Below are 27,500 nucleotides of genomic sequence, written 5' to 3'. Positions count from 1 at the left end.
GAGACAGGCCTCTGGTCATCAACAGGATATTTAAAGGTACAGTAATATCCATGGAGACAGGCCTCTGGTCATCAACAGGATATTTAAAGGTACAGTAATATCCATGGAGACAGGCCTCTGGTCATCAACAGGATATTTAAAGGTACAGTAATATCCATGGAGACAGGCCTCTGGTCATCAACAGGATATTTAAAGGTACAGTAATATCCATGGAGACAGGCCTCTGGTCATCAACCGGATCTTTAAAGGTACAGTAATATCCATGGAGACAGGCCTCTGGTCATCAACCGGATCTTTAAAGGTACAGTACTATCCATGGAGAAAAAGAAAATCAAAGCATGGATTGCTGCCTTACTATGTCCCTAAACTCTAACAAGGTAAGGAAATCAATATATAATTTTGTAATTTGGGTGAACTTTAGGTGCCATTTAGCACTGTTATCCAAGTGACTTACAGTAGCGTGTGCATACATTTTTAGTAAGAGTGACCCAAGCAGAAATCAAACCAACGATCTTGACGTTACAAGTGCCATACTCTATCAGCTGAGCCACACAGGACCTTTTCTTAACACTTTTAACAATGTAATTTATTGTTAAAGGAGTTGTGATGTCACGGAAAGTAGGAAACCATGCAAACAATGCAGAGAAGCACAGTTTTATAAGCTTGAACTTTTATAAGTTGGGGGAGGCGAAAGCTGATCCCAGATCTGCACCTAGGGGAAACGTCACGACAGACCAATGTGTGACCGTGTGTTCTCCTGCCCCCCAATAGGTGGTGCTGCGGAGCAGAGCGGGTTGCAGTCTGGTGATGAGCTGCTGCAGGTCCAGAGCACCTCCCTACAGGAGCTGAGCCGCTTCGAGGCCTGGAACATCGTCAAGGCTCTGCCTGAGGGGCACATCACTCTAGTCGTCCGGAGGAGGAAGGAGGATGAGGCTGAAGGGTCTGCCTGAGGGACATCTCACTGTAGTTAACAGGAGGAGGAAGGAGGAGGATACTGAGGAGGTACCGCTAGACACTGATTTCAGGTCAGTTCACACTGTTTATACTTAATTGATTTCCAGATACAATAGGTCCCTGACTACCTACAGAGGTAGTCAGAAAGATCTGATCACAATTACACTTCTTTAAAAATGTGGGCACAATCAGAATTTGGACAAGATCAGGACAAAGGACTCATGTTAGCACCAGCTATAAACGGAGCTATTGATTCTCAAGATTTGGCCACATATTGATTGTGGCCACATTTATTGACAGGTGTCCGCAATTAAAATATCTATTGTGATTGGATTGTGACCAGATCTTCCTGATCACCACCGGAGGTAGTCAGGCACACCTGTTGTCTGGATATCTTCCAAGTGTAGACGGATGTGGACAGAGAAACCATTTAAATCATCAATATCCCTCTAAAATCATTGACATGTGGCGCCATCGTCTTATGGCATCAATATGTGTCTTTAAATAAAGAAAATCCATATTATTTTGAAAGAATATCTGTTGAATAATTTGCATACAGGGAGGAACCAGTAAATCTCGGTCACAATGTGGAAACAGTGGACGGATAAGAGACACATTTTAATACAATGTGTAGATGCAACGGCCAAAATGTGGATCTATCAGAATGTGGACAATGGCCTCGATTCAATCCGTATCGCTGAAGTTTAGCGCTATAGGGTGATTGAAAATTAAAGGTCATTTCCGATTGAGCCTACACATGGATTTACCGTGAATGCAGTCTCCGCAAACACAGGAACATTGCTTTTATATTTCAATTACGCTGAAGTGCAGGTCTTCAGTGCTACGGATTGAATAGAGCCCGAGAGAGTTAGCACCAGGTATAAACAGGGCCAACTAGAACACAAATCAACCACAAGCCATCATACCATTTCATATGAGCACTATTAACATACTGTAGTTATGAATAACATCTATATTCTATATCAAATCATATTGCAATGACAATCAGGGACTGTTACTGTAGAAAGAGGTGAATTTACAGGTGCTTTGCTCTGACTGCCTTCCTACACCCAGAACTTCTAGACCAGGGACCACAGTGAGTTTGAGATTTGCACAGACATACAGTATTTACATGAAGGAAGGGAGAGACATTCCATTGCTTTTGACTGTTAGAAATAGTGTACAATACTGTAATGTAGTCCAAAAGAGTATTATACTGATACAAAATATTTAAAATGGGATTTGCATTTTTCATGGAATTGTAGTATTGTAGTATTGTGCTTGATGTTGGAATCATTGTTTAGACCAAAGACTGTGAGTTGGATTCAATCCATATCGCGGAAGAACAGCATCAAAAGGTAAACTTAATTTCCGTTTACCATGAATGCTGTCTCCGCGACCGCGGGAACATTGCCTTTAATTGTCTATCGCACAATACAGTGGATCTTCAGAGCTACGGATTTAATAGTCCTTAGTTCGTTTATTAGATGACAATGGGAGAATCTCATTGCATAGTCCTCGCGCCCTCTCTCCTTCTCAAAACCCATTGGATGAGAAAGCCAGAGGTCCCGCCTGTCTTCTCCAATTGGTTTTGAGGAGGCCAGGCGAGAGGACGTGAGGAATATTTAATTGAGATTCGCCCTATGGGTGAAACCAAAGACATAACTAAACCGGAGCAAATTTTCACCTTGTTTTCTCTCATTGTTTGATATTAAGGAAAACACAGGGTGTGAACATTTTGTACCAAAGTCTATTAGAATATAGATATTTAAAACTCTGTGTATCGGTACTAAAGATTTATCGCAATATACATTATACTAATAAAATAATTTCACCCAATCTGTATGTTTCAAAAGTTTATTCAGAAGACTGTTGTGCCAATAACCATTAATGTTTTAAAACCTATGTAGTTATTTGACTTCATATGGAACAAACAGATGTATTTACCACTCAGTTAATGAGACTATGCAAGTTCTAGGCAAAACTCCTTTTATTTTCCCAAAGTTCCCAGGTTTTCCAGAAATCCTGGTTGGAGGATTCTGCATTCCCTGCTTATTCCCTTCTGGTTTTGGGAACTTCTGGGAAAGTTGAGTAACCATTATTCATCCATCATTGTAATCCTTCATTTCTCTTCTCTGGTGTTTGAAAAACAGCTGGTGAATTTGTGTAGTGGGTTTAGCCATTCCTACCTGTGGTGATGGTAATATAATACAACAAGAAAGGAGGACAACATTGGAACGTTCAGTAGTTTTTAATGCAGATGCTGGTGAAACACAAAACCTGCTGGGTGGAACATACAGTACAGTCCTACGGTACAGTAGAGTGCAGGTCAGGATTAGGGTCGCAAAATTGTGGTAGCTCTCCCCAATTTCCCAGAAATCCTGTTTGGAGGGTTTCCAGATTCCCTACTGATTCCAGAAATCCTGTTTGGAGGGTTTCCAGATTCCCTGCGTATTCCCTACTGATTCCAGGAATCCTGTTTGGAGGGTTTCCAGATTCCCTGCGTATTCCCTACTGATTCCAGGAATCCTGTTTGGAAGGTTTCCAGATTCCCTACTGATTCCAGGAATCCTGTTTGGAGGGTTTCCAGATTCCCTGCGTATTCCCTACTGATTCCAGGAATCTGCCAACTGTCATTTCAGGAAAACTTGAACATTTTTGAAAAATTACCAGAATTCATAACCCTTATCCTGACCTAAAAAAACATGTTATTTTCCTGTGTTGCTTTTATTGACAATTGAACTCATAGTATATTTCAATAGCAGCTGTGCTTTCCAATCAGGAGCTGAGGACAACAAACGGCATTCAACACGTACCCTAAAACATACACATCTGTCCCAAAACGCATGATGGAGTACATTTTAAAAACAAGCCACCAATAGACAATGTGTACTCTGACATTAAGACAGCAATACACTGTAGGTAGGTATGATCTTCAGGCTCCACTTACAGTACAATAACACACATCAAAACAATGCCTTCATAGTATTACACCAACAAAAGGCAAACAATGATTTTAAAAAAGCAAGCATATAGGACTTGGTTGTGGATGAGGTGGAATGCAATGCACTTGTAAAGGTTTGTCAGTTAAGGTTATTATCCACTCGGGATAAGAAAAGGACGTTAAGTAGTGTGTTTTCATTTCAAAAGGAAACTTAACCACAAAGCTTCTAAAAAGATTGATCTAAAACATCATTAGTATGATGGCTTATCATCATACATGTAGAGGACTCAGCAGGCATGCAGATGGTTGACTGTACATCACTGTAAAGACACCTTCTAGGGCTATATCTCAATACTCTGAGGAGGCTTCCTCTCCCCCTAATAGGGCTGTATCTCAAAGGGATATATCTCAATACTATTCATGCTTGCTCTCATTGTTTCCCTTCACTGATGATTTTAAAAAATCTACGGAGACGCACCCTGGCCTAGACAGATGACCATGCCCTCTTGTGCCATATCAAAGACAGTGGTTTTCTCAATTCTATGCTGGTAATACATTTCTTTACAGTGTAAAATGACACACTAGTCACAACTGATGCCAGAATATGGCAGTCCTATGCTGCTGCGCTTCAAAATATGTTGGAATCCATAGCTGTCCCAAATGGCATCCTACTCCCTATATAGTGCACTAATTTGGACCAGAGACTTATGGGACACGTACCGTGTTATACCCCACTGAATAAAACCCTAAATCCTTCAGAAGCTCTCCTAATGGAGCAGATGTCCCTTTTTCATTAGATGAAGCTGTTCATATTGCCATTTGCCCAGACATACCGCAAATAACTTTGCTTAAGAATAATGCAGTGTTCTTAGTATTGACATCTACATAGAGAAAAGTAACTGAGGCAGGAATCCTTGCTTGGAGGTTAGGCGTCTATAAAGCGGGCAGATGTTAAGGTAAGGAACAGGATAGAGTTTAGGGGGGGAGGGCATCTGCCGGCTGTATATACACCCTCTAAAGGTTACTGGTTAAAGCTGGAATCCTCAACGGTAAAACAACCATGTCCATAATGCTTTCCAGTTACTGCAAACAACACTGCTATTTCCATCTCTGACATCATCGCACTGCACGATAGAAGAACACAATATGTACTGCATTTCATAACCATGCTGCACGATAGAAGAACACAATATGTACTGCATTTCATAACCATGCTGCACGATAGAAGAACACAATATGTACTGCATTTCATAACCATGCTGCACGATAGAAGAACACAATATGTACTGCATTTCATAACCATGCTGCACGCTTGAAGAGCACAATATGTACTGCATTTCATAACCATGCTGCACGATAGAAGAACACAATATGTACTGCATTTCATAACCATGCTGCACGACGCTCCTCAGCTCAGCAACAACAATCCGTTAGCAGCGTTTCCCCCTACTGTGGATTCCATCTTTAGGTATTGGTTAAAGGGCTGTGGAGACAGGTTAAACCAGAACATTTCAAGTACAGTACTACCGTATACAAAGGACAACAAAAAATGAGGTATGACACGTCCCAATGGAATCCGATTCCATTCTGGGGTTCCTGTAAGGTCCATGCAACATGCATGGTACTGTAGGTAGGATGCAGCCAGTGTAACAGAATGGACTGTATTCAACAGCAACAGTACAAAAGGGAAGGAGGACATATCCTCCGTGTGTTTAGGAGACTAAATACAAAATATAGATTAAATCTATTCTCGTTCTTTTGTGGTGGGAAAAAGGGAGGAAATGCATCACTAAAAAGGAAATGTACATGAAATATTTGTTTTGGAAGTAGAGTTTGGCAAAATTGACCTCTCTAGATCTAGTCTTAAAGTTGCGGCCCAGAGTGCTTAAAGGTGTGGTCTGTAAGTTGGATTTCCGGTTCGAGGACTAAGAGGCAGGGTGTTTGCTAGTGTACCCACATGAAGAAAAAAACCTAACCAAGAAGAACAGGAACTACATCATGTCCAATAATGTAACATGTGTTTTTTGGGGGTGGGTTCATGACTATTGTTTTTGGTACTCTTTCTGGTTACAATAGAGGGAAAAATAACTTACAAATTGCAACTTTAACATCAGGGCTAAGGTCAATTCCATTTCAATCGCTTCAACTCAAGAAAATTGCACATCAACCTCTATGAGAAATTCATATTCAATCTTTTTCCAGGGTTGAATGAATGAAATTAGAACAGACACTCAACCTTTTTGTAAGACTACACTAGTGGCCACCATACCTGGTCCAAGAGAGCAACAGTACCAGGGGTGCAGGCTTTTTGTAAGACTACACTAGTGGCCACCATACCTGGTCCAAGAGAGCAACAGTACCAGGGGTGCAGGCTTTTTGTAAGACTACACTAGTGGCCACCATACCTGGTCCAAGAGAGCAACAGTACCAGGGGTGCAGGCTTTTTGTAAGAATACACTAGTGGCCACCATACCTGGTCCAAGAGAGCAACAGTACCAGGGGTGCAGGCTTTTTGTAAGACTACACTAGTGGCCACCATACCTGGTCCAAGAGAGCAACAGTACCAGGGGTGCAGGCTTTTTGCTCCAGCACTAACACACCATTATTACACAAATGAACCAAGACCTCAACGACCTGAAATCAGCTGTGTTTAGTGCTGTGACAAACAAGCTGCACACTTCCTTCCCTCACATCATCCAATATCATCTCCCTTTAAGCTCAGATACAGTTTGCTCCAAGCCAAGGCCAGGTGACCACTCTTTTAAAGAGGCTGCACAGAAGTTGAATTGCTAATTGTTTAACTACATTTTTGCTTGAGTGTTGCCTGTATGGTTGATATAAAATATTTATTTACTCATGAAACACAATCCTCATTTTTTGTCTAGAAAGATATGGTTTGGGGAGGTGTGCCCCATGCTCTCAAATAAGGAATTTTCAAATCCATTTACATCAATCTGTCCCTTTCAGTTAAAAAGCCCCCTGAGGTGAAAAGTTCCATATAGCCTCTTTAAAACTAAACCATTCACATAGCTAATCATTGTGTTTTTTGGTCCCGCTGAATGCTGGTCCCAGATCTGAGTATCACCTGGTGCCAGGAGTTGGTTATGCAGCACAAACAGATCTGGGACCAGGGCTAAGGAAATGTATAGTATGAGTGTATCAGTGGTCCTTGAGGGACTTGATGGCCTTGGCCAGGTTGCTGTAGAACTCCACCATGCTGGATGGGAAGAAAGAGTCGACCACGGAGCGAGGCAGGAAGCCCCCCAGGTCCGTCTGGAAGAAACTGAACAGCTGGGTTTTGTTTGGCTCCCTGGGGGGAAGGGAAAAAAGAAAGAAAGAAGGTTGAATTTACACTATACTGTATGAACAATATTAGACAGTGCTTCTTCAGCTACATAGCTATCAAGACAGGTGGTCATGTGAGATAATGTTGTTGAGAGAGAATGCTCAAACCAAACCTGTTGCTGTGCACATTAGTCTACCTGAGTGAACTGAAGTTTAGCTCTCTACTGCCCTCCTGTGACGGACCATTGTCTCTACAAAAATGTCCTTGGGTCTGACAGAACTCAACACATTGTTCAGAATGTTGCAGATGGGTTTGTAAACTAAAGCATGTGTACTGTATGTAAAGTCGCTGTCTGATGAAAACCGTAACTACATTTTTGCTCATTTATATTTTGGAATTAAATGTCCTCTGAACATTGTACGGTTCGACAACCAATAAAATGTATTCAGAATAGCTTTAGAAGTTTAATTTCTGTTTGTTTGGAGATGAGGTTATCAGACAACGACAATATTATGAAACAGAAGTGTGTCTCAGCGCGTGACTCACCCAGAGATGGGGACACAGATGCAGCCACAGGGGTGGTTGAAGCCCCTCACATACCCTGACTGGGGAGGGCAGCTGGGGTGGTTCACGTGGGTGGCTAACAGACAGAACACAGGGAGATAACATATGAGGATACAAATATGTGTAGATATAATTAAGTCTATTTTCATTCAATCAATCACATAAAGTTACTTAGTATACTGAAGGTAAAATGCAAATCTCATCTTGGGCACACCATAGCAAAGCATTTTGCAACGGTATACATAACCAAGCCTTTCTTATTGGACAAGAACATATAGGCTAGGCCTAATACATCACAGTTTGAGCGTTTTCTTCCTTTTCGTGCCTATTGAACACAACCCACATTTTGACATGGATGATTAGGCCTCAGTCTGGGGCAGTGGATAAGACAGTTGTCTGTTCCAGAGATCCCCACCCAGCCAGCCTCTCTGAGGAGTAGGGCTGATGATTAGGCTACATCATCCACACACTAGCACTGCATTAGTGACAAGTGTCGATAGTTCCTCTTGTACTGCCGTTGGCGTGGTATGTCTGTGCATCCCAGTGCTTGATTTGTACATCATTGATTATGTTTGTTGTTGTTGTTAGAATACCTATTTATTCCTTTATATTTCTTAATGTCTGTGCTGTTATGTCCTCTGTAGATGCCTCAACATTGAATAAAAATAGCCTAACATTGACTAAAATAAATAATAATAAACAGGTCTGTGCGGTCTTCCAAGGAGAGTCCTAGGACAGATAAAGAACAAAAAGAGCTACACTCCAATAGAAAGGTGAATTGAGTCAGTAGAGAAATGTAGTTAAACAATACATTGATAGAGAAATGTTCCAAAATGTTATTTTATCATACAGATCTAGATCTACCGTCCGCTCTAGAACTACCCTTCGCTCTAGATCTACCGTCCGCTCTAGATCTACCCGTCGCTCTAGATCTACCGTCCGCTCTAGATCTACCGTCCGCTCTAGATCTACCCTTCGCTCTAGATCTACCGTCCGCTCTAGAACTACCCTTCGCTCTAGATCTACCGTCCGCTCTAGATCTACCCGTCGCTCTAGATCTACCGTCCGCTCTAGATCTACCCTTCGCTCTAGATCTACCGTCCGCTCTAGATCTACCCTTCGCTCTAGATCTACCGTCCGCTCTAGATCTACCCGTCGCTCTAGATCTACCGTCCGCTCTAGATCTACCGTCCGCTCTAGAACTACCCTTCGCTCTAGATCTACCCTTCGCTCTAGATCTACCCTTCGCTCTAGATCTACCCTTCGCTCTAGATCTACCCTTCGCTCTAGATCTACCGTCCGCTCTAGAACTACCCTTCGCTCTAGATCTACCCTTCGCTCTAGATCTACCCTTCGCTCTAGATCTACCGCCCGCTCTAGATCTACCGCCCGCTCTAGATCTACCGCCCGCTCTAGATCTACCGCCCGCTCTAGATCTACCGCCCGCTCTAGATCTACCGCCCGCTCTAGATCTACCGTCCGCTCTAGATCTACCCTTCGCTCTAGATCTACCGTCCGCTCTAGATCTACCGTCCGCTCTAGAGCTACCCTTCGCTCTAGATCTACCGCCCGCTCTAGAGCTACCCTTCGCTCTAGATCTACCGCCCGCTCTAGATCTACCGCCCGCTCTAGATCTACCGTCCGCTCTAGATCTACCGTCCGCTCTAGAGCTACCCTTCGCTCTAGAGCTACCCTTCGCTCTAGAGCTACCCTTCGCTCTAGATCTACCCTTCGCTCTAGATCTACCGTCCGCTCTAGAGCTACCCTTCGCTCTAGATCTACCGTCCGCTCTAGAGCTACCCTTCGCTCTACAGCTACCGTCCGCTCTAGAGCTACCCTTCGCTCTACAGCTACCGTCCGCTCTAGAGCTACCCTTCGCTCTACAGCTACCGTCCGCCCTAGAGCTACCCTTCGCTCTACAGCTACCGTCCGCTCTAGAGCTACCCTTCTACAGCTACCGTTCGCTCTAGAGCTACCCTTCTACAGCTACCGTTCGCTCTAGAACTACCGTTGTACAGCTACCGTTCGCTCTAGAGCTACCATTCTACAGCTACCGTTCGCTCTAGAACTACCGTTCTACAGCTACCGTTCGCTCTAGAACTACCGTTCTACAGCTACCGTTCGCTCTAGAACTACCGTTCGCTCTAGAACTACCGTTCGCTCTAGAACTACCGTTCTACAGCTACCGTTCCCTCTAGATCTACCGTTCGCTCTAGAACTACCCTTCGCTCTAGAACTACTGTTCTACTGCTACCGTTCATTCTCTAGAACTACCGTTCGCTCTAGAACTATTCTACTGCTACCCTTCGATCTAGAACTACCCTTCGCTCTAGAACTACTGTTCTACTGCTACCGTTCGCTCTAGATCTACCGTTTGTTCTAGATCTATTGTTCACTAAAGATCTACTGTTTCTTGTTGTTAGAACTTCTATTTATCATAAAGTGAAGAGAGAGAGAAAAGACAGAAGGAAGAGAGATATAGAGGCGTTACGCACCATTGGATGTAATGGTGCCGTCTTCGTATTGCTTCACTAGAATAACGTCGACAAAGTCTCTGGGAGCTATGATGCCCATGGCTGCTGATGGAGTGACTGTTCTGCAGACAGTGACGTTCTGTGTGAGGGGGGAGAGACTAGGCAGGTAAACACTGGGCCTCGCTCAGCAGGCGTTGTGGAATGTTCATATAGAAATATACAAAGTAGAATGAAACAAACACCTTTGATAAGCAGAATAAGGCATCACGTCAGTTCTATCCATGACATTTCTATCTGCAACGTTCCACAAGATAAACACTGGGCCTCGTTCAACAGGACACAACAAAAGTACCCCTCTGATCTGCAGAATAAGGTATGGCATCAAGTTCTATCCATAGCATTTATCTATGTTTTCCTACTGAGCATGTCCCTGTACTTGCGTTCGTCCCAAAGCAAATAAATATTAACATGACTAATGGAATAGAGAACAAAGGGTAGGAGTGCTGCATTGGTGTTGTGGGTGTGGCGATCGCTGGCAGGTGCCCTTTAGGAAACCTGTATCAAAACCATGAACAAACTGGATGACACACTTTGGTTGCTTGGATAACTTATTTAACCGTCACGTAACCAGGAAGTCCCATAGAGATCAGGTAAAACTCACTTCCATAAAATTCTAAGGCTTATCAACAAAGTTGGGGGAGTAGACAGAACTATACAGCAAGAATAGATGACAGAGTATTTATTCAGCTGTGATTTGTTTGTGGGTGTGTGAGTGAGTGAGGAATGATAAAGAATCAATGGAATCAAATGATCAGTGACAACTCTCTAAAGCAAACTCAGAACATAGATGATGACGATGGGGACAAAACAACAGAATTGTGACTGACTGTGACTACAGCCTGGTCCATTGGTTTGAAACTCAGCCTACCTCAGTGACTTGCTCTACCAGCTCAAACTTCTTGACATTGTTGTCCCATTTCACCCGCAGTCCATTTGGCACAGGCTTCAGACACTCCCATACCTTCTCTGGGCTTCCCTTCACCACCGACTCCCCCTTATATCTGTCAGACACAACACATGTAGAGAGACAGAGCACCACTAACCCAAACTCTTATACAGTGCATTCAGAAAGTATTCAGACCTAAAATTGATTAAATAAAAAAATGGTCTCACCAATCTACACACAATACCCCATTATGACAAAGCAAAAACAGGTTTAGAATTTTTTGCAAGTGTATAAAATAAATGAAAATACCTTTACATAACTATTCAGACCCTTTGCTATGAGACTCGAAATTGAGCTCAGGTGCATCCTGTTTCCACTGATCATCCTTGAGATGTTTCTACAACTTGATTGGATTCCACCTGTGATAAATTCAATTTGATTTATTTATTTATTTTATTTCACCTTCTATTTAACCAGGTAGGCAAGTTGAGAACAAGTTCTCATTTACAATTGCGACCTGGCCAAGATAAAGCAAAGTAGTTCAACACATACAACAACACAGAGTTACACATGGAGTAAAACAAACATACAGTCAATAATACAGTAGAAAAATGATTGATTGGACATGACTTGGAAAGGCACACACCTGTACATGTAATTTGACAGTTCATGTTCGAGCAAAAACCAAGCCATGAGGTGGAAGGAATTGTCCGTAGAGCTCAGACAGGATTGTGTCGAGGCACAGATCTGGGGAAGGTGACCTCCGTTCTTAAATGGATGAAGTTTAGGAAGAGTCTTGGTGGTTCCAGAGCTGGCCGCCTGGCCAAACTGAGCAATCGAGGGAAAAGGGCCTTGGTCAGGGAGGTGACCAAAAACCCGATGGTCACTGACAGAGCTCCAGAGTTCCTCTGTGAAGATGGGATAACCTTCCAGAAGGACAACCATCTCTGCAGCACCACCAATCAGGCCTTCATGATAGAGTGGCCAGAATTAAGTCAGTCCTCAGTAAAAGGAACATGACAGCCTGCTTGGAGTTTGCCAAAAGGCACCTAAAGGACTCTCAGACCATGAGAAACAAGATTCTCTGGTCTGATGAAACCAAGATTGGACTCTTTGGACTGAATGCCAAGCGTTACATCTGGTGGAAACCAGGCAGAGCTCATCACCTGGCCAATACCATCCCTACGGTGAAGCATGGTGGTGGCAGCATCATGCAGTGGTGATGTTTTTCAGCAGCAGGGACTGGGAGACTAGTCAGAATTGAGAATAAGATTAACGGAATAAAGTACAGAGATCCCCACCCGCCCAGCATCATTGCTCTGGGTGGTTCTGGCTTGTGGACAACTACAAATACCTAGGTGTCTGGTGAGACTGTAAACTCTCCTTCCAGACTCACATTAAGCATCTCCAATCCAAAATTAGATCGAGAATCGGCTTCCTATTTCACAACAAAGCATCCTTCACTCATGCTGCCAAACATACCCTCGTAAAACTGACCATCCTACCGATCCTCGACTTCGGCGATGTCATTTTCAAAATAGCCTCCAACACTCTACTCAACAAATTGGATGCAGTCTATCACAGTGCCATCCGTTTTGTCACCAAAGCCCTATATACTACCCACCACTGCGACCTGTACGCTCTAGTTGACTGGCCCTCGCTTCATACTCGTCGCCAAACCCACTGGCTCCAGGTCATCTACAAGTCTTTGCTAGGTAAAGCCCTGCCTAATCTCAGCTCAATGGTCAACATAGCAGCACCCACCCGTAGCAAGCGCTCCAGCAGGTATATCTCACTGGTTACCCCCAAAGCCAATTCTTACTTTGGCCGCCTTTCCTTCCAATTCTCTGCTGCCAATGACTGGAACGAACTGCAAAAATCACTGAAGCTGGAGACTCATATCTCCCTCACTAGCTTTAAGCACCAGCTGTCAGAGCAGCGCACAGATCACTGCACCTGTACATAGTCCATCTGTAAAATAGCCCATCCAACTAACTCATTCCCATACGATATTTATTTATCTTGCTCCTTTGCACCCCAGTATCTCTACTTGCACATTCATCTTCTGCACATCTACCATTCCAGTGTTTAATTGCTATATTGTAATTACTTCGTCACCATGGCCTATTTATTTGCTTATACCTCCCTTATCTTACCTCATTTGCACACACTGTATATAGACTTTTTCTACTGTATTATTGACTGTATGTTTGTTTATTCCATGTGTAACTCTGTGTTGTTATATGTGTCGAACTGCTTTGCTTTATCTTGGCCAGGTCGTAGTTGCAAATGAGAACTTGTTCTCAACTTGCCTACCTGGTTAAATAAAGGTGAAAAAAAAATATAAAAAAATATATATATATATTTTTTTTAAATTCCTTGATGAAAACCTGCCCCAGAGCGCTCAGGACCTCAGACTGAGGCAAAGGTTCACCTTCCAACAGGACAAAGACCCTAAACACACAGCCAAGATAATGTAAGAGTGTATTCATGACAAGTCTCTGAATGACCTTGAGTAGCTAAACCAGAGCCCAGACTTGAACCCGATCTAAACATCTCTGGAGAGACCTGAAAATAGCTGTTCAGCAACGCTACCCATCCAACCTGACAGAGCTTGAGAGGATCTACAGAGAAGAATGGGAGAAACTCCCCAAATACAGGTGTGCTAAGCTGGTAGCGTCATACCCAAGAAGACTCAAGGCTGTAATCGCTGCCAAAAGGTGCTTCAACAAAGTACTGAGTAAAGGGTCTGAATACTTATGTAAATGTGATATCATTTTTAAATACATTTGCAAGAATTTAAAATCCTGTTTTTACTTTGTCATTATGGGGGATTGTGTGTTGATTGATGAGGAAAAAACTAAATTAAATCAATTTTTGAACAAGGCTAACGTAACAAAGTAGAACAAGTGAAGGGGTCTGAATACTTTCTGAATGCACTGTACCTGTCAGACACAACACATGTAGAGATAGACAGAACACTAACCCTAATACACATCAAACATAACATGTAGCCGATGTGAAATGGCTAGCTAGTTAGCGGTGGTGCGCGCTAGTGGCGTTTCAATCGGTGACGTCACTTGCTCTGAGACCTTGAAGTAGTGGTTCCCCTTGCTCTGCAAGGGCGGTGGCTTTTGTGGAGCGATGGGTAACGATGCTTCGAGGGTGACTGTTGACGTGTGCAGAGCGTCCCCTGGTTCGCGCCCAGGTCGGAGCGAGGGGACGGACGTAAAGTCTATACTGTTACATAGAGATAGACAGAACAATAACCCTAATACACATCAAACATAACATGTAGAGATAGGTCTTCCTGGGGGACGGTTTCTGAGAGACCGATTAAGCCCGAAACTGAAAAGTGTTGTCAATGGAGATTTTCCATTAAGAATGCTTTTTAGTCCAGGACTAGGCTTAATCTGGGTCTGGGAAGCCAGCCTGTTATTGGTGCTTTCTTAATTAACAGTCTAACGTGGCTTCATCTCCATGTTCTCTCCATCAACTGCACTGAACTGAAAACAGCAACAGTAAAAGCAAGATGGTGGATATTTCTTTCTCAGTTTTTTCATATCAATGCAGCTGAAGGAAACTGGTCGAGGAGGGGAAAGTAGCCCTCTTTAGACCGTTATGATAAACAGCTGAAGGAAACTGGTCGAGGAGGGGAAAGTAGCCCTCTTTAGACCGTTATGATAAACAGCTGAAGGAAACTGGTCGAGGAGGGGAAAGTAGCCCTCTTTAGACCGTTATGATAAACAGCTGAAGGAAACTGGTCGAGGAGGGGACAGTAGCCCTCTTTAGACCGTTATGATAAACAGCTGAAGGAATCTGGTCGAGGAGGGGACAGTAGCCCTCTTTAGACCGTTATGATAAACAGCTGAAGGAATCTGGTCGAGGAGGGGAAAGTAGCCCTCTTTAGACCGTTATGATAAACAGCTGAAGGAATCTGGTCGCGGAGGGGAAAGTAGCCCTCTTTAGACCGTTATGATAAACAGCTGAAGGAAACTGGTCGAGGAGGGGACAGTAGCCCTCTTTAGACCGTTATGATAAACAGCTGAAGGAAACTGGTCGAGGAGGGGAAAGTAGTCCTCTTTAGACCGTTATGATAAACAGCTGAAGGAATCTGGTCGAGGAGGGGAAAGTAGCCCTCTTTAGACCGTTATGATAAACAGCTGAAGGAATCTGGTCGAGGAGGGGAAAGTAGCCCTCTTTAGACCGTTATGATAAAGAGCTGAAGGAATCTGGTCGAGGAGGGGAAAGTAGCCCTCTTTAGACCGTTATGATAAACAGCTGAAGGAAACTGGTCGAGTAGGGGAAAGTAGTCCTCTTTAGACCGTTATGATAAACAGCTGAAGGAATCTGGTCGAGGAGGGGAAAGTAGTCCTCTTTAGACCGTTATGATAAACAGCTGAAGGAATCTGGTCGAGGAGGGGAAAGTAGCCCTCTTTAGACCGTTATGATAAACAGCTGAAGGAAACTGGTCGAGGAGGGGACAGTAGCCCTCTTTAGACCGTTATGATAAACAGCTGAAGGAATCTGGTCGAGGAGGGGAAAGTAGTCCTCTTTAGACCGTTATGATAAACAGCTGAAGGAATCTGGTCGAGGAGGGGAAAGTAGCCCTCTTTAGACCGTTATGATAAACAGCTGAAGGAAACTGGTCGAGGAGGGGACAGTAGCCCTCTTTAGACCGTTATGATAAACAGCTGAAGGAAACTGGTCGAGGAGGGGAAAGTAGTCCTCTTTAGACCGTTATGATAAAGAGCTGAAGGAATCTGGTCGAGGAGGGGAAAGTAGCCCTCTTTAGACCGTTATGATAAACAGCTGAAGGAAACTGGTCGAGGAGGGGAAAGTAGTCCTCTTTAGACCGTTATGATAAACAGCTGAAGGAATCTGGTCGAGGAGGGGAAAGTAGCCCTCTTTAGACCGTTATGATAAACAGCTGAAGGAATCTGGTCGAGGAGGGGAAAGTAGCCCTCTTTAGACCGTTATGATAAACAGCTGAAGGAATCTGGTCGAGGAGGGGAAAGTAGCCCTCTTTAGACCGTTATGATAAACAGCTGAAGGAATCTGGTCGAGGAGGGGAAAGTAGCCCTCTTTAGACCGTTATGATAAACAGCTGAAGGAAACTGGTCGAGGAGGGGACAGTAGCCCTCTTTAGACCGTTATGATAAACAGCTGAAGGAATCTGGTCGAGGAGGGGAAAGTAGTCCTCTTTAGACCGTTATGATAAACAGCTGAAGGAATCTGGTCGAGGAGGGGAAAGTAGCCCTCTTTAGACCGTTATGATAAACAGCTGAAGGAAACTGGTCGAGGAGGGGACAGTAGCCCTCTTTAGACCGTTATGATAAACAGCTGAAGGAATCTGGTCGAGGAGGGGAAAGTAGCCCTCTTTAGACCGTTATGATAAACAGCTGAAGGAAACTGGTCGAGGAGGGGAAAGTAGCCCTCTTTAGACCGTTATGATAAACAGCTGAAGGAATCTGGTCGAGGAGGGGAAAGTAGCCCTCTTTAGACCGTTATGATAAAGAGCTGAAGGAATCTGGTCGAGGAGGGGAAAGTAGCCCTCTTTAGACCGTTATGATAAACAGCTGAAGGAAACTGGTCGAGTAGGGGAAAGTAGTCCTCTTTAGACCGTTATGATAAACAGCTGAAGGAATCTGGTCGAGGAGGGGAAAGTAGCCCTCTTTAGACCGTTATGATAAACAGCTGAAGGAATCTGGTCGAGGAGGGGAAAGTAGTCCTCTTTAGACCGTTATGATAAACAGCTGAAGGAATCTGGTCGAGGAGGGGAAAGTAGCCCTCTTTAGACCGTTATGATAAACAGCTGAAGGAAACTGGTCGAGGAGGGGACAGTAGCCCTCTTTAGACCGTTATGATAAACAGCTGAAGGAATCTGGTCGAGGAGGGGAAAGTAGTCCTCTTTAGACCGTTATGATAAACAGCTGAAGGAATCTGGTCGAGGAGGGGAAAGTAGCCCTCTTTAGACCGTTATGATAAACAGCTGAAGGAATCTGGTCGAGGAGGGGAAAGTAGCCCTCTTTAGACCGTTATGATAAACAGCTGAAGGAATCTGGTCGAGGAGGGGAAAGTAGCCCTCTTTAGACCGTTATGATAAACAGCTGAAGGAATCTGGTCGAGGAGGGGAAAGTAGCCCTCTTTAGACCGTTATGATAAACAGCTGAAGGAATCTGGTCGAGGAGGGGAAAGTAGCCCTCTTTAGACCGTTATGATAAACAGCTGAAGGAAACTGGTCGAGGAAGGGAAAGTAGCCCTCTTTAGACCGTTATGATAAACAGCTGAAGGAATCTGGTCGAGGAGGGGAAAGTAGCCCTCTTTAGACCGTTATGATAAACAGCTGAAGGAAACTGGTCGAGGAGGGGACAGTAGCCCTCTTTAGACCGTTATGATAAACAGCTGAAGGAAACTGGTCGAGGAGGGGAAAGTAGTCCTCTTTAGACCGTTATGATAAAGAGCTGAAGGAATCTGGTCGAGGAGGGGAAAGTAGCCCTCTTTAGACCGTTATGATAAACAGCTGAAGGAAACTGGTCGAGGAGGGGAAAGTAGTCCTCTTTAGACCGTTATGATAAACAGCTGAAGGAAACTGGTCGAGGAGGGGACAGTAGCCCTCTTTAGACCGTTATGATAAACAGCTGAAGGAAACTGGTCGAGGAGGGGAAAGTAGCCCTCTTTACACCGTTATGATAAACAGCTGAAGGAAACTGGTCGAGGAGGGGAAAGTAGCCCTCTTTAGACCGTTATGATAAACAGCTGAAGGAAACTGGTCGAGGAGGGGAAAGTAGCCCTCTTTAGACCGTTATGATAAACAGCTGAAGGAATCTGGTCGAGGAGGGGAAAGTAGCCCTCTTTAGACCGTTATGATAAACAGCTGAAGGAATCTGGTCGAGGAGGGGAAAGTAGCCCTCTTTAGACCGTTATGATAAACAGCTGAAGGAAACTGGTCGAGGAGGGGACAGTAGCCCTCTTTAGAGCGTTATGATAAACAGCTGAAGGAAACTGGTCGAGGAGGGGAAAGTAGCCCTCTTTAGACCGTTATGATAAACAGCTGAAGATGACCTCAGTAAAAACTTCAATCCAACAGTTTCAGTAACTGATGCTGTCAGTTCAGTTGGAGATAGCTAGTTCCTGTCAAGGTTACCGCTGTTAAAACAGTAACGTTAAATACTCTCCGGGGATAAAATAGTGAAAAGGACATTTAGCTTGTCTAACTTGCTTCTGTACAACATTTAGAAATCAATGATTTGGCCTAGATAAGGAGAACAGATCATACTTACACATTCCCAGGGAACTCAGTCGATGGCCGCCAGGACACGATGACGTCATTCTACAAATGGACCGACATCCATTTATCAGAAACAAAACATTGGTTGTTGTTGTCAACCCACTGACTGCATTTACCCAGCTACTGTCTACGTTATATACAATGACACAGCAAAATGGAGCTGTTAACACGATACACGGAAAGGCACGTCACCTGTAATTATAAAATATTAATATTGCTACCTAGAACATTACGCACCGATTTCTTGCAGACTTTCCACCCAGACTCGTCCTTGGTGTAGCTCAAAAGACAGTCCCCAACTGCATTCGCTGTGTTCTGGTAATCCATGCTGGTTGAGTCCGCCTGGCAGATGTGATGATGGAGGACTTGCAACCTGTTCAATAGCTAGCCAGCTGTCAGGCTAACTGACTAGTTAGATAGTTAACATTAGCCGTGATTCCAAATGGATGGATTTAGACTGACACACAAGATAACTAGCTGAAGTTATCGTAGAGTATGAAGCGTAAAATATGAACTATGAATATGAGACCGTAAGCCAATATAAGACTATTTACAATAGCTACCTAACGTTAGTTAGCTAGTGCAAATATTGAATGAAAGACTTGCATTATCGTTAGCCGCGAGGTTCCTGTGAAGTCAGTAAGACTCAGACTTGCTTAAAATAAAATATTGATTGTCATAAACATCTAACACGAACTTGTAGTAAAAAGTAAGCTTATTTAGCCAGCAGGCTAGCTAGCCGTGTTCCCATCAACTGATGAAAAAAAAATCATGTGATAAAAGTACGCTTTCTGATTCGTTGGAAAAGCTTGGAACAGTGTTCAAGTGAATGCTGGGAATTGTAGTTTAAAAAGGATAGTTACGTGTCCACCAGATCATGCCCCAGATAGAAGGGTGAAAACAATTGGTACTTTCAATGTTCTTACTGCAACGATAATCAGTTATCGAAACACATACGTTAACATGTCACGTTTTTTCTCCACCCACGGAGCAGACTCAGACCACTTTTAGTCTAGAAGTTATGACATGGCATTCCTTTTGTAAATTATAAACCCAGGGTCATTACAGTACTTTATACATATCCCAAGGTGTTATAAACTCAGCAAAAAAAAGAAACGTCCTCTCACTGTCAACTGTGTTTATTTTCAGAAAACTTAACATGTGTATATATTTGTATAGACATAACAAGATTCAACAACTGAGACATAAACTGAACAAGTTCCACAGACATGTGACGAACAGAAATTGAATAATGTGTCCCTGAACAAAGGAGGGGTCAAAATCAAAAGTAACAGTCAGTATCTGGTGTGGCCACCAGCTGCATTAAGTACTGCAGTGCATCTCCTCCTCATGGACTGCACCAGATTTGCCCGTTCTTGCTGTGAGATGTTACACCACTCTTCCAGCTAGGCACCTGCAAGTTCCTAGACATTTCTGGGGGCAATGGCCCTAGTCCTCACCCTCCGATCCAACAGGTCCCAGACATGCTCAATGGGATTGAGAGGCTCTTTGCTGGCCATGGCAGAACACTGACATTCCTGTCTTGCAGGAAATCATGCACAGAACGAGCAGTATGGCTGGTGTCATTGTCATGCTGGAAGGTCATGTCAGGATGAACCTGCAGGAAGGGTACCACATGAGGGAGGAGGAAGTCTTCCCTGTACCGCACAGCTTTGAGATTGCTTGCAATGACAACAAGCTCAGTCTGATGATGCTGTGACACACCGCCCCAGACCATGATGGACTCTCCACCTCCAAATCCATCCCGCTCCAGAGTACAGGCCTCGGTGTAACGCTCATTCCTTTGACGATAAACGCAAATCTGAACATCACCCCTTGTGAGACAAAACCGTGACTCGTCAGTGAAGAGCACTTTTTGCCAGTCCTGTCTGGTCCAGCGACGGTGGGTTTGTGCCCAGAGGCGACATTGTTGCCGGTGATGTTTCGTGAGGACCTGCCTTACAACAGGCCTACAAGCCCTCAGTCCAGCCTCTCTCAGCCTATTGTGGACAGTCTGAGCACTGATTGAGGGATTGTGCGTTCCTAGTGTAACTCGGGCAGTTGTTGATGCCATCCTGTACCTGTCCCGCAGGTGTGATGTTCGGATGTACCGATCCTGTGCAGGTGTTGTTACATGTGGTCTGCCACTGTGAGGATGATCAGCTGTCCATCCTGTCTCCCTGTAGCGCTGTCTTAGGTGTCTCACAGTACGGACATTGCAATTTATTGCTCTGGCCACATCTTCAGTCCTCATGCCTGCTTGCAGCATGCCTAAGGCACGTTCACACAGATGAGCAGGGACCCTGGGCATCCTTCTTTTGGTGTTTTTCAGAGTCAGTAGAAAGGCCTCTTTAGTGTCCTACGTTTTCATAACTGTGACCTTAATTGCCTACCGTCTGTAAGCTGTTAGTGTCTTAACGACAGTTCCACAGGTGCATGTTCATTAATTGTTTATGGTTCATTGAGCAAGCATGGTAAACAGTGTTTAAACCCTTTACAATGAAGATCTGTGAAGTTATTTTCGATTTTTACAATTTATCTTTGAAAGACAGGGTCCTGAAAAAGGGACGTTTCTTTTTTGCAGAGTATATTATATATGTTACACAACATACTTTACTACGGTATCATAATTTTACTGAATTGAAGGCCATGTTTGAATGGTACAATGTAATGTACACACACATAATAGCCAATATAACACCTGTTTGTGATAACCCTAAAACAAACATCAAGGGCTGTACACATAACCTTGAGTAGAACAAAACAATCTGATGCTTAGGTACACTACTTTGGACCATTGACCATGATATTTATTTGATTGAGAGCAAGCACAGTATCCATGACAGTGTGAGCATATGATATGTTATGTATATTATGCACATAGAGCTGTTTGTTAACACACACAAAGTATAGCATTGGCCATGAATGGGCTATTCACCTTTTCTGTGGTTTACAATACGACTTTATGTAACCCATTACAAAACAATTAACTCAACAGGTCATTATTGTAAAATATAATTTGCTTTCAATAACCAGTGGTGGAAAAAGTACCTAATTGTCATACTTGAGTAAAAGTAAATATACCTTAAAAGAAAATGACTCAAGTAAAAGTGAAAGTCATCCAGTAAAATTCTACTTGAGTAAAAGTCTAAAAGTGTTTGGTTTTAAATATACTTAAGTATCAAAAGTAAATGTGAATCGCTAAAATATAGTTAAGTATAAAAAATACATTTCAAATTCCTTATATTAATTTAGGAAAGGGAAAGGGGGATACCTAGTCAGTCGTACAACTGAATGCATTCGACTACAATGTGTCTTCTACATTTAACTCAACCCCTCTGAATCAGAGAGGTGCGGGTGGCTGCCATAATCGACATCCACGTCTTCGGCACCCAGGGAACAATGGGTTAACTGGCTTGCACAGGGGCAGAAGAAACCCAGACGGCACGATTTTCTTGTTTTTTAAATTTACGGATAGCTAGGGGCACAATTCAACATACAGACATAATTTACAAATGAAGTATTTGTGTTTAGTGAGTCTGCCAGATCAGAGGCAGTAGGGATGACCAGGGATGTTCTATTGATGTGTGTGAAATAGACAGTTTTCCTGTCCTGCTAAGCATTCAAAATGTAACAAGTACTTTTCTTTAGGAATGTAATGTAGTACCTATCTTTCTGACGTGGTCCTGCCGTACATACCTACACGTAATCTACGGTCACAAGAAGCAGGCCTCCTAATTGTCCCTAGAATTTCTAAGTAAACAGCTGGAGGCAGGGCTTTCTCCTATAGAGCTACATTTTTATGGAATGGTCTGCCTACCCATGTGAGAGACGCAGACTCGGTCTCAACCTTTAAGTCTTTACTGAAGAGTCTCTTCAGTGGGTCATATGATTGAGTGTAGTCTGGGCCAGGAGTGTGAAGGTGAACGGAAAGGCTCAGGAGCAACGAACCGCCCTTGCTGTCTCTGCCTGGCCGGTTCCCCTCTTTCCACTGGGATTCTCTGCCTCTAACCCTATTACAGGGGCTGAGTCACTGGCTTACTGGTGCTCTTCCATGCTGTCCCTGGGAGGGGTGAATCACTTGAGTGGGTTGAGTCACTGATGTGATCTTCCTGTCTGGGTTGGCGCTCCCCCCTTGGGTTGTGCCGTGGCGGAGATCTTTGTGGGCTATACTCGGCCTTGTCTCAGGATGGTAAGTTGGTGTTTGAAGATATCCCTCTAGTGGTGTGGGGGCTGTGCTTTGGCAAAGTGGGTGGGGTTATATCCTTCCTGTTTGGCCCTGTCCGGGGGTATCATCGGATGAGGCCACAGTGTCTCCTGACCCCTCCTGTCTCAGCCTCCAGTATTTATGCTGCAGTAGTTTATGTGTCGGGGGGCTAGGGTCAGTTTGTTATATCTGGAGTACTTCTCCTGTCTTATCCGGTGTCCTGTGTGAATTTAAGTATGCTCTCTCAAATTCTCTCTTTCTCTCAGAGGACCTGAGCCCTAGGACCATGCCTCAGGACTCCCTGGCATGATGACTCCTTACTGTCCCCAGTCCACCTGGCCGTGCTGCTGTTCCAGTTTCAACTGTTCTGCCTGCGGCTATGGAATCCTGACCTGTTCACCGGACATGCTACCTGTCCCAGACCTGCTGTTTTCAACTCTCTAGAGACAGCAGGAGTGGTAGAGATACTCTTAATGATCAGCTATGAAAAGCCAACTGACATTTACTCCTGAGGTGCTGACTTGCTGCACCCTCGACAACTACTGTGATTATTATTATTTGACCATGCTGGTCATTTATGAACATTTGAACATCTTGGCCATGTTCTGTTATAATCTCCACCCGTCACAGCCAGAAGAGGACTGGCCACCCCTCATAGCCTGGTTCCTTTCTACGTTTCTTCCTAGTTTTTGGCCTTTCTAGGGAGTCTTTCCTAGCCACCGTGCTTCTACACCTGCATTGCTTGCTGTTTGGGGTTATAGGCTGGGTTTCTGTACAGCACTTTGAAATATCAGCTGATGTACGAAGGGCTATATAAATACATTTGATTAGATTTGAGTAAAAGTAAAGTACATATACCCCAAAAAACTGCTTAAGTAGTACATTAAAGTATTTTTTTACTTAAGTACTTTACACTACTGTCAATAACTTACATGGATTAATAAAGGTTAAATAAACCTAGATATATTCACAATACAAATACACCAACTACACGTTGGAGCAGACCAGGTCTTTGGACCCAGACACGTTGAGATCTATACTGGCTTTGGACTTCTTCTTAGCCAGTTTGCCTTGCCTTGCCTCAGACTTGAGATACTTCTCCTTGTTGTGAATGACCTGGATGTACTGGTCTGTGCTGCTGTTCTGCTGGTCGCTACTGGAGGCCAGAGAGGCCGAGTCCGACTCAGTCAGGGAAGGCTCCAGCTTGGACCTGGATGTCTTGGGCTTGACCTGGGGCTCCAGGCGTCTTCCAGGGCCCTGGGGGGGTGAGTGTACAAGTCTGCTGGGGGAGTGGGGGTGTCTGGCTGGGGACTGTGTGTGCCTGACTGGTGGTGGAAGCTCCGCTCCTCTGATGCTGGTCTGGGAGAGGGAGTGCAAGCGCGTCTCCATGTCCTCCCAGTCCCCTTTTTGGGCTTCACCGCCGTAGCGCCCCCTAACAGTGTGGCTGTCTTTTGATGCCATAGACAGCTTGGTCTCCAGGCGCTCTCCGATGTAGAAGCGAGCTGGCTGTTGGAGGTCGGAGAGTGAGCGCGGCCGGTGAGTCTGCCCGAACGACCCCCTCCTAGACTCCCTCTTCCCCCCTGCCTCTTCCTCCTCCTCTTCATCACTCAGGTGTGACTGCGGCGGATTCGACCTGTGTGGGTGCCCATGCAGATGCGGAGCCCTTGGAGTATACCGCTTGGTATTCCGCGGGATCAGCTCTACGATTTCACCCCCCGGGTCCTCCGCTCGGAAGTGGCGAGGGACGCGTGTGGCTGATCGAAGCAACTTTTTCCTAGCTTCGTGCTCGTTGACGATGACGTAGCGCGTGGTGTAGGGGCGACGGCCCACGTAGCTCTGGGCGGTCACTATCCCAGCTGCCTCTGCGGAGTGCATGGGCCTGATGGTCTTCCTGTAGAGTGGGTCGGAGTGGATGTTCTCTGAGGAGTAGCGTGTCGGGGGGTTGTACGCCACATGATGGTAGGACTTGGACCTGCAGGTACCGCTAGGGCCCCCCAGGTAGGAAGGGTGTCTGGTGACAGAGGGAAATATGGATGATAAATGTTACTACTGTATGTGGTCGTAATGAGAGACCACTTCGACTTGAATCATTACAGTAACAAATACTACTGATACTGTGTGTCGTTGATTCCTTCGGTAGGGACAGTAGTCCAGGACATAGTATGCCCGAACCAGCTTTATGAGAACTTAAATACCCCACTGCTTATTAGCTACTGTTGAAGAAAACTACACTTTTCCTTTCCTTTGACCCCTGACTTGAGTGAAAGCAATGAGATACTTTGGGCTAGGTGCTGGAGTCCCCCTTCAGAGGTTTATTTAGGACTAACAACATGGACACTAACCCTTAATCCTCCTGTAGACACACCTGTAGAGGACTGTATAAAAGCCTGTGACTGACCAGACAGAATAACACATAATATGTGTGTGTGTGTGACACACCTGTTAGGGATTATCTCCGGCCTTTGCTTGTGAAGTATGGACACTGTTGGACTTCTAGGCGCCCCAGCAGCAAATGTCGCCCTAGCGGTCTCGACTCTCGATGCTGACTGGGTGATGGTGCGGATGCCGTTGCCACGACGATCGGGCGACTGGAAGTTTGTGACACTGCCGTTGGGTCGTGGCGACGGCGTGCGAATGGACGACTCGCGGCTGGTGATGTCACCATCCTGCTGGTCAGGCTTCCTGTCCCCCCCGGGGACCTCTGGGGCCTGTAGCCTCGCTATGGGTGGGGGTCAGAGGTCAGGGGTTACAGGTCAGAGATTATAGCTTAGGTGTTCAAAAGTTCAACATTTTAATTGGTAAAGGTTAATAGTCAAGTGAGGTGAAGGGTTTAAGGTCAGATGTAAGATATTAGGGGATATGTAGACATAGACTACATAGAACCAACCAACCAGAAAGTAGAATGATGAGGTTTACCTGAAGCCAGCTGTAATACCTTCTTCTTGTCTTCTGTTCTCTCCTGACAAATACATTTCTGTTCAGCATACAGTCATGAGACTAAGTGGGCATCCCAAATGGCACCATATCACCTACATTGTCCACTACTTTTAACCAGAGCCAATAGTAGTACACTGTCTAGGGAATATTTGGGATGCACTCTAAGTTCATATGTATTTTTGTTTAATGTATAATAGTGACTGACTTCGAGAACTATAACTATAGCGTCTATAACTCACAGTCTGAAGCTGCATCCTCAGCTGGTTGTTGGTGAATTTAAGGGATCTGGCAATGGCCTGAAGGTAGTAGATCAACATGCTGAAGGACACAGAGAGTTACCCCAAGAGGACTGACACAATGACTGATCAACATGCTGAAAGACACAGAGAGAGTTACCCCAAGAGCACTGACACATTAACAATGCATAGAGCAAGTCAGGCTACATTGTGTGTGTGTGTGTGTGTGTGTGTGTGTGTGTGTGTGTGTGTGTGTGTGTGTGTGTGTGTGTGTGTGTGTGTGTGTGTGTGTGTGTGTGTGTGTGTGTGTGTGTGTGTGTGTGTGTGTGTGTGTGTGTGTGTGTGAGTCTGTGTGTGAGAGAGTCTGCATTCCTGTGTGTTTGTGTGTGTGTGTGAGTCTGTGTGTGAGTGTGTGTGTGAGTCTGTGTGTGTGTGTGTGAGTGCACTCACAACAGCAGCAGCAGAGCGGGCAACGCTACGACAGGGCTGGTGACGTAACTCATCACTTTACTGAACCACAGCGGGAAGTCATTGGCTATCGTCTCTGAGATGATGTCATAAATCTTCTCCTGACCACTGCAGGGGAATGAACGCGCACGCACACACACACACACACACACACACACACACACACACACACACACACACACACACAGCAGAATTAAATCTATACAGGCTTTTCTTCTTTGCCTTATTGTGCTTTCAGCAGATTATGATGTGTGATGATAATAAAAATAATCATGGATTGATGTTTTATAGCGATTTTCAAGGTTCTCAATAGGAGTTAGATCATTCACAAACACACACACACTTGGGTTACAATCATGCACACAGACACACAGACACACACACACACACACACACACACACACACACACACACACACACACACACACACACACACACACACACACACACACACACACACACAGTATACTGCAACACTATTGAAAGTGTGGCTTACCTTAAATGACCTTAAATTACAAGGGCTAACTTTAAAATGGGCACCACATTTAAAGAGCTTCATGGGAATAATCACTTACCTAAATGGCCCGCAGTGTTGGGAAGGTCTGTATCTCACTATGGCGAAGATGGTGGGCAGCATACACAGAAAAAGCATGAACAACAGCATAGCCAGGTAGAAATTATTTGATCTGGAAACAAATGAGAGAAATAAAATGGTACTTTTATTTCTATATTGTTTATTTATCTGTGTTATTTCAAGTTTTTCTGCCTTTGTAATCCTGATCAACTATGTTAACAAAGACAGATAATCAAAAACCATAATCCATGTTTGTAACGTTTGTCGTCTGGAGAAAGAAAGGAGGACCAATGCGCAGCGTGGTAAGTGTCCTTTATTTTAATAAAACTACTGAACGCTGAACAAAACAACAAAAACGACAAAATGAACAGTCCTGTAAGGTGACGAAAAACACTCAACAGAAAATAATCACCCACAACCAAAATGGGGAAAACAGGCTACCTAAGTATGATTCTCAATCAGAGACAAACAGGCTACCCAAGTATGATTCTCAATCAGAGACAAACAGGCTGCCTAAGTATGATTCTCAATCAGAGACAAACAGGCTACCTAAGTATGATTCTCAATCAGAGACAAACAGGCTACCTAAGTATGATTCTCAATCAGAGACAAACAGGCT

General features: G+C 44.4%; 3 protein-coding genes across 4 annotated transcripts in view; 1 reads left to right on the top strand and 2 right to left on the bottom strand.

Moving 5' to 3' along the window:
• Positions 1-2,793, top strand: part of LOC116366226 (pro-interleukin-16) — a 17,922-nt gene extending 15,129 nt beyond the window's left edge. For both annotated transcript variants that reach the window (XM_031818452.1, XM_031818451.1), the window contains one exon: positions 772-2,793. In XM_031818452.1, the coding sequence (XP_031674312.1) occupies positions 772-950 (179 nt within the window). In that variant the 3' untranslated portion in view covers positions 951-2,793. The remainder of the gene's footprint in view (positions 1-771) is intronic.
• Positions 2,794-3,189: 396 nt separating this feature from the next.
• LOC116366227 (stAR-related lipid transfer protein 5-like) lies at positions 3,190-19,252 on the bottom strand. Its single transcript, XM_031818453.1, has 6 exons — positions 18,697-19,252; positions 18,452-18,501; positions 11,151-11,283; positions 10,244-10,361; positions 7,731-7,824; positions 3,190-7,208 (listed from the first exon to the last, which is right to left on the bottom strand). The coding sequence occupies exons 1-6, from the start codon at positions 18,784-18,786 to the stop codon at positions 7,058-7,060; spliced, it is 636 nt and encodes a 211-aa protein (XP_031674313.1). The 5' UTR covers positions 18,787-19,252; the 3' UTR covers positions 3,190-7,057.
• Positions 19,253-23,621: 4,369 nt separating this feature from the next.
• LOC116366228 (transmembrane channel-like protein 3) overlaps positions 23,622-27,500 on the bottom strand; it is a gene marked incomplete at its 5' end in the record, with an annotated part of 16,951 nt that continues 13,072 nt past the window's right edge. The window contains 6 exons of the mRNA XM_031818455.1: positions 23,622-24,677; positions 25,106-25,385; positions 25,583-25,640; positions 25,843-25,921; positions 26,290-26,415; positions 26,883-26,993. Coding sequence (XP_031674315.1) covers positions 23,654-24,677; positions 25,106-25,385; positions 25,583-25,640; positions 25,843-25,921; positions 26,290-26,415; positions 26,883-26,993 — 1,678 coding nt within the window. The remainder of the gene's footprint in view (positions 24,678-25,105; positions 25,386-25,582; positions 25,641-25,842; positions 25,922-26,289; positions 26,416-26,882; positions 26,994-27,500) is intronic.

The sequence above is a fragment of the Oncorhynchus kisutch genome, unplaced genomic scaffold (assembly GCF_002021735.2).
Source record: "Oncorhynchus kisutch isolate 150728-3 unplaced genomic scaffold, Okis_V2 scaffold1399, whole genome shotgun sequence".
Classification (NCBI taxonomy): Eukaryota; Metazoa; Chordata; class Actinopteri; order Salmoniformes; family Salmonidae; genus Oncorhynchus; species Oncorhynchus kisutch.
This window is presented reverse-complemented; position numbering and strand designations above follow the sequence as displayed.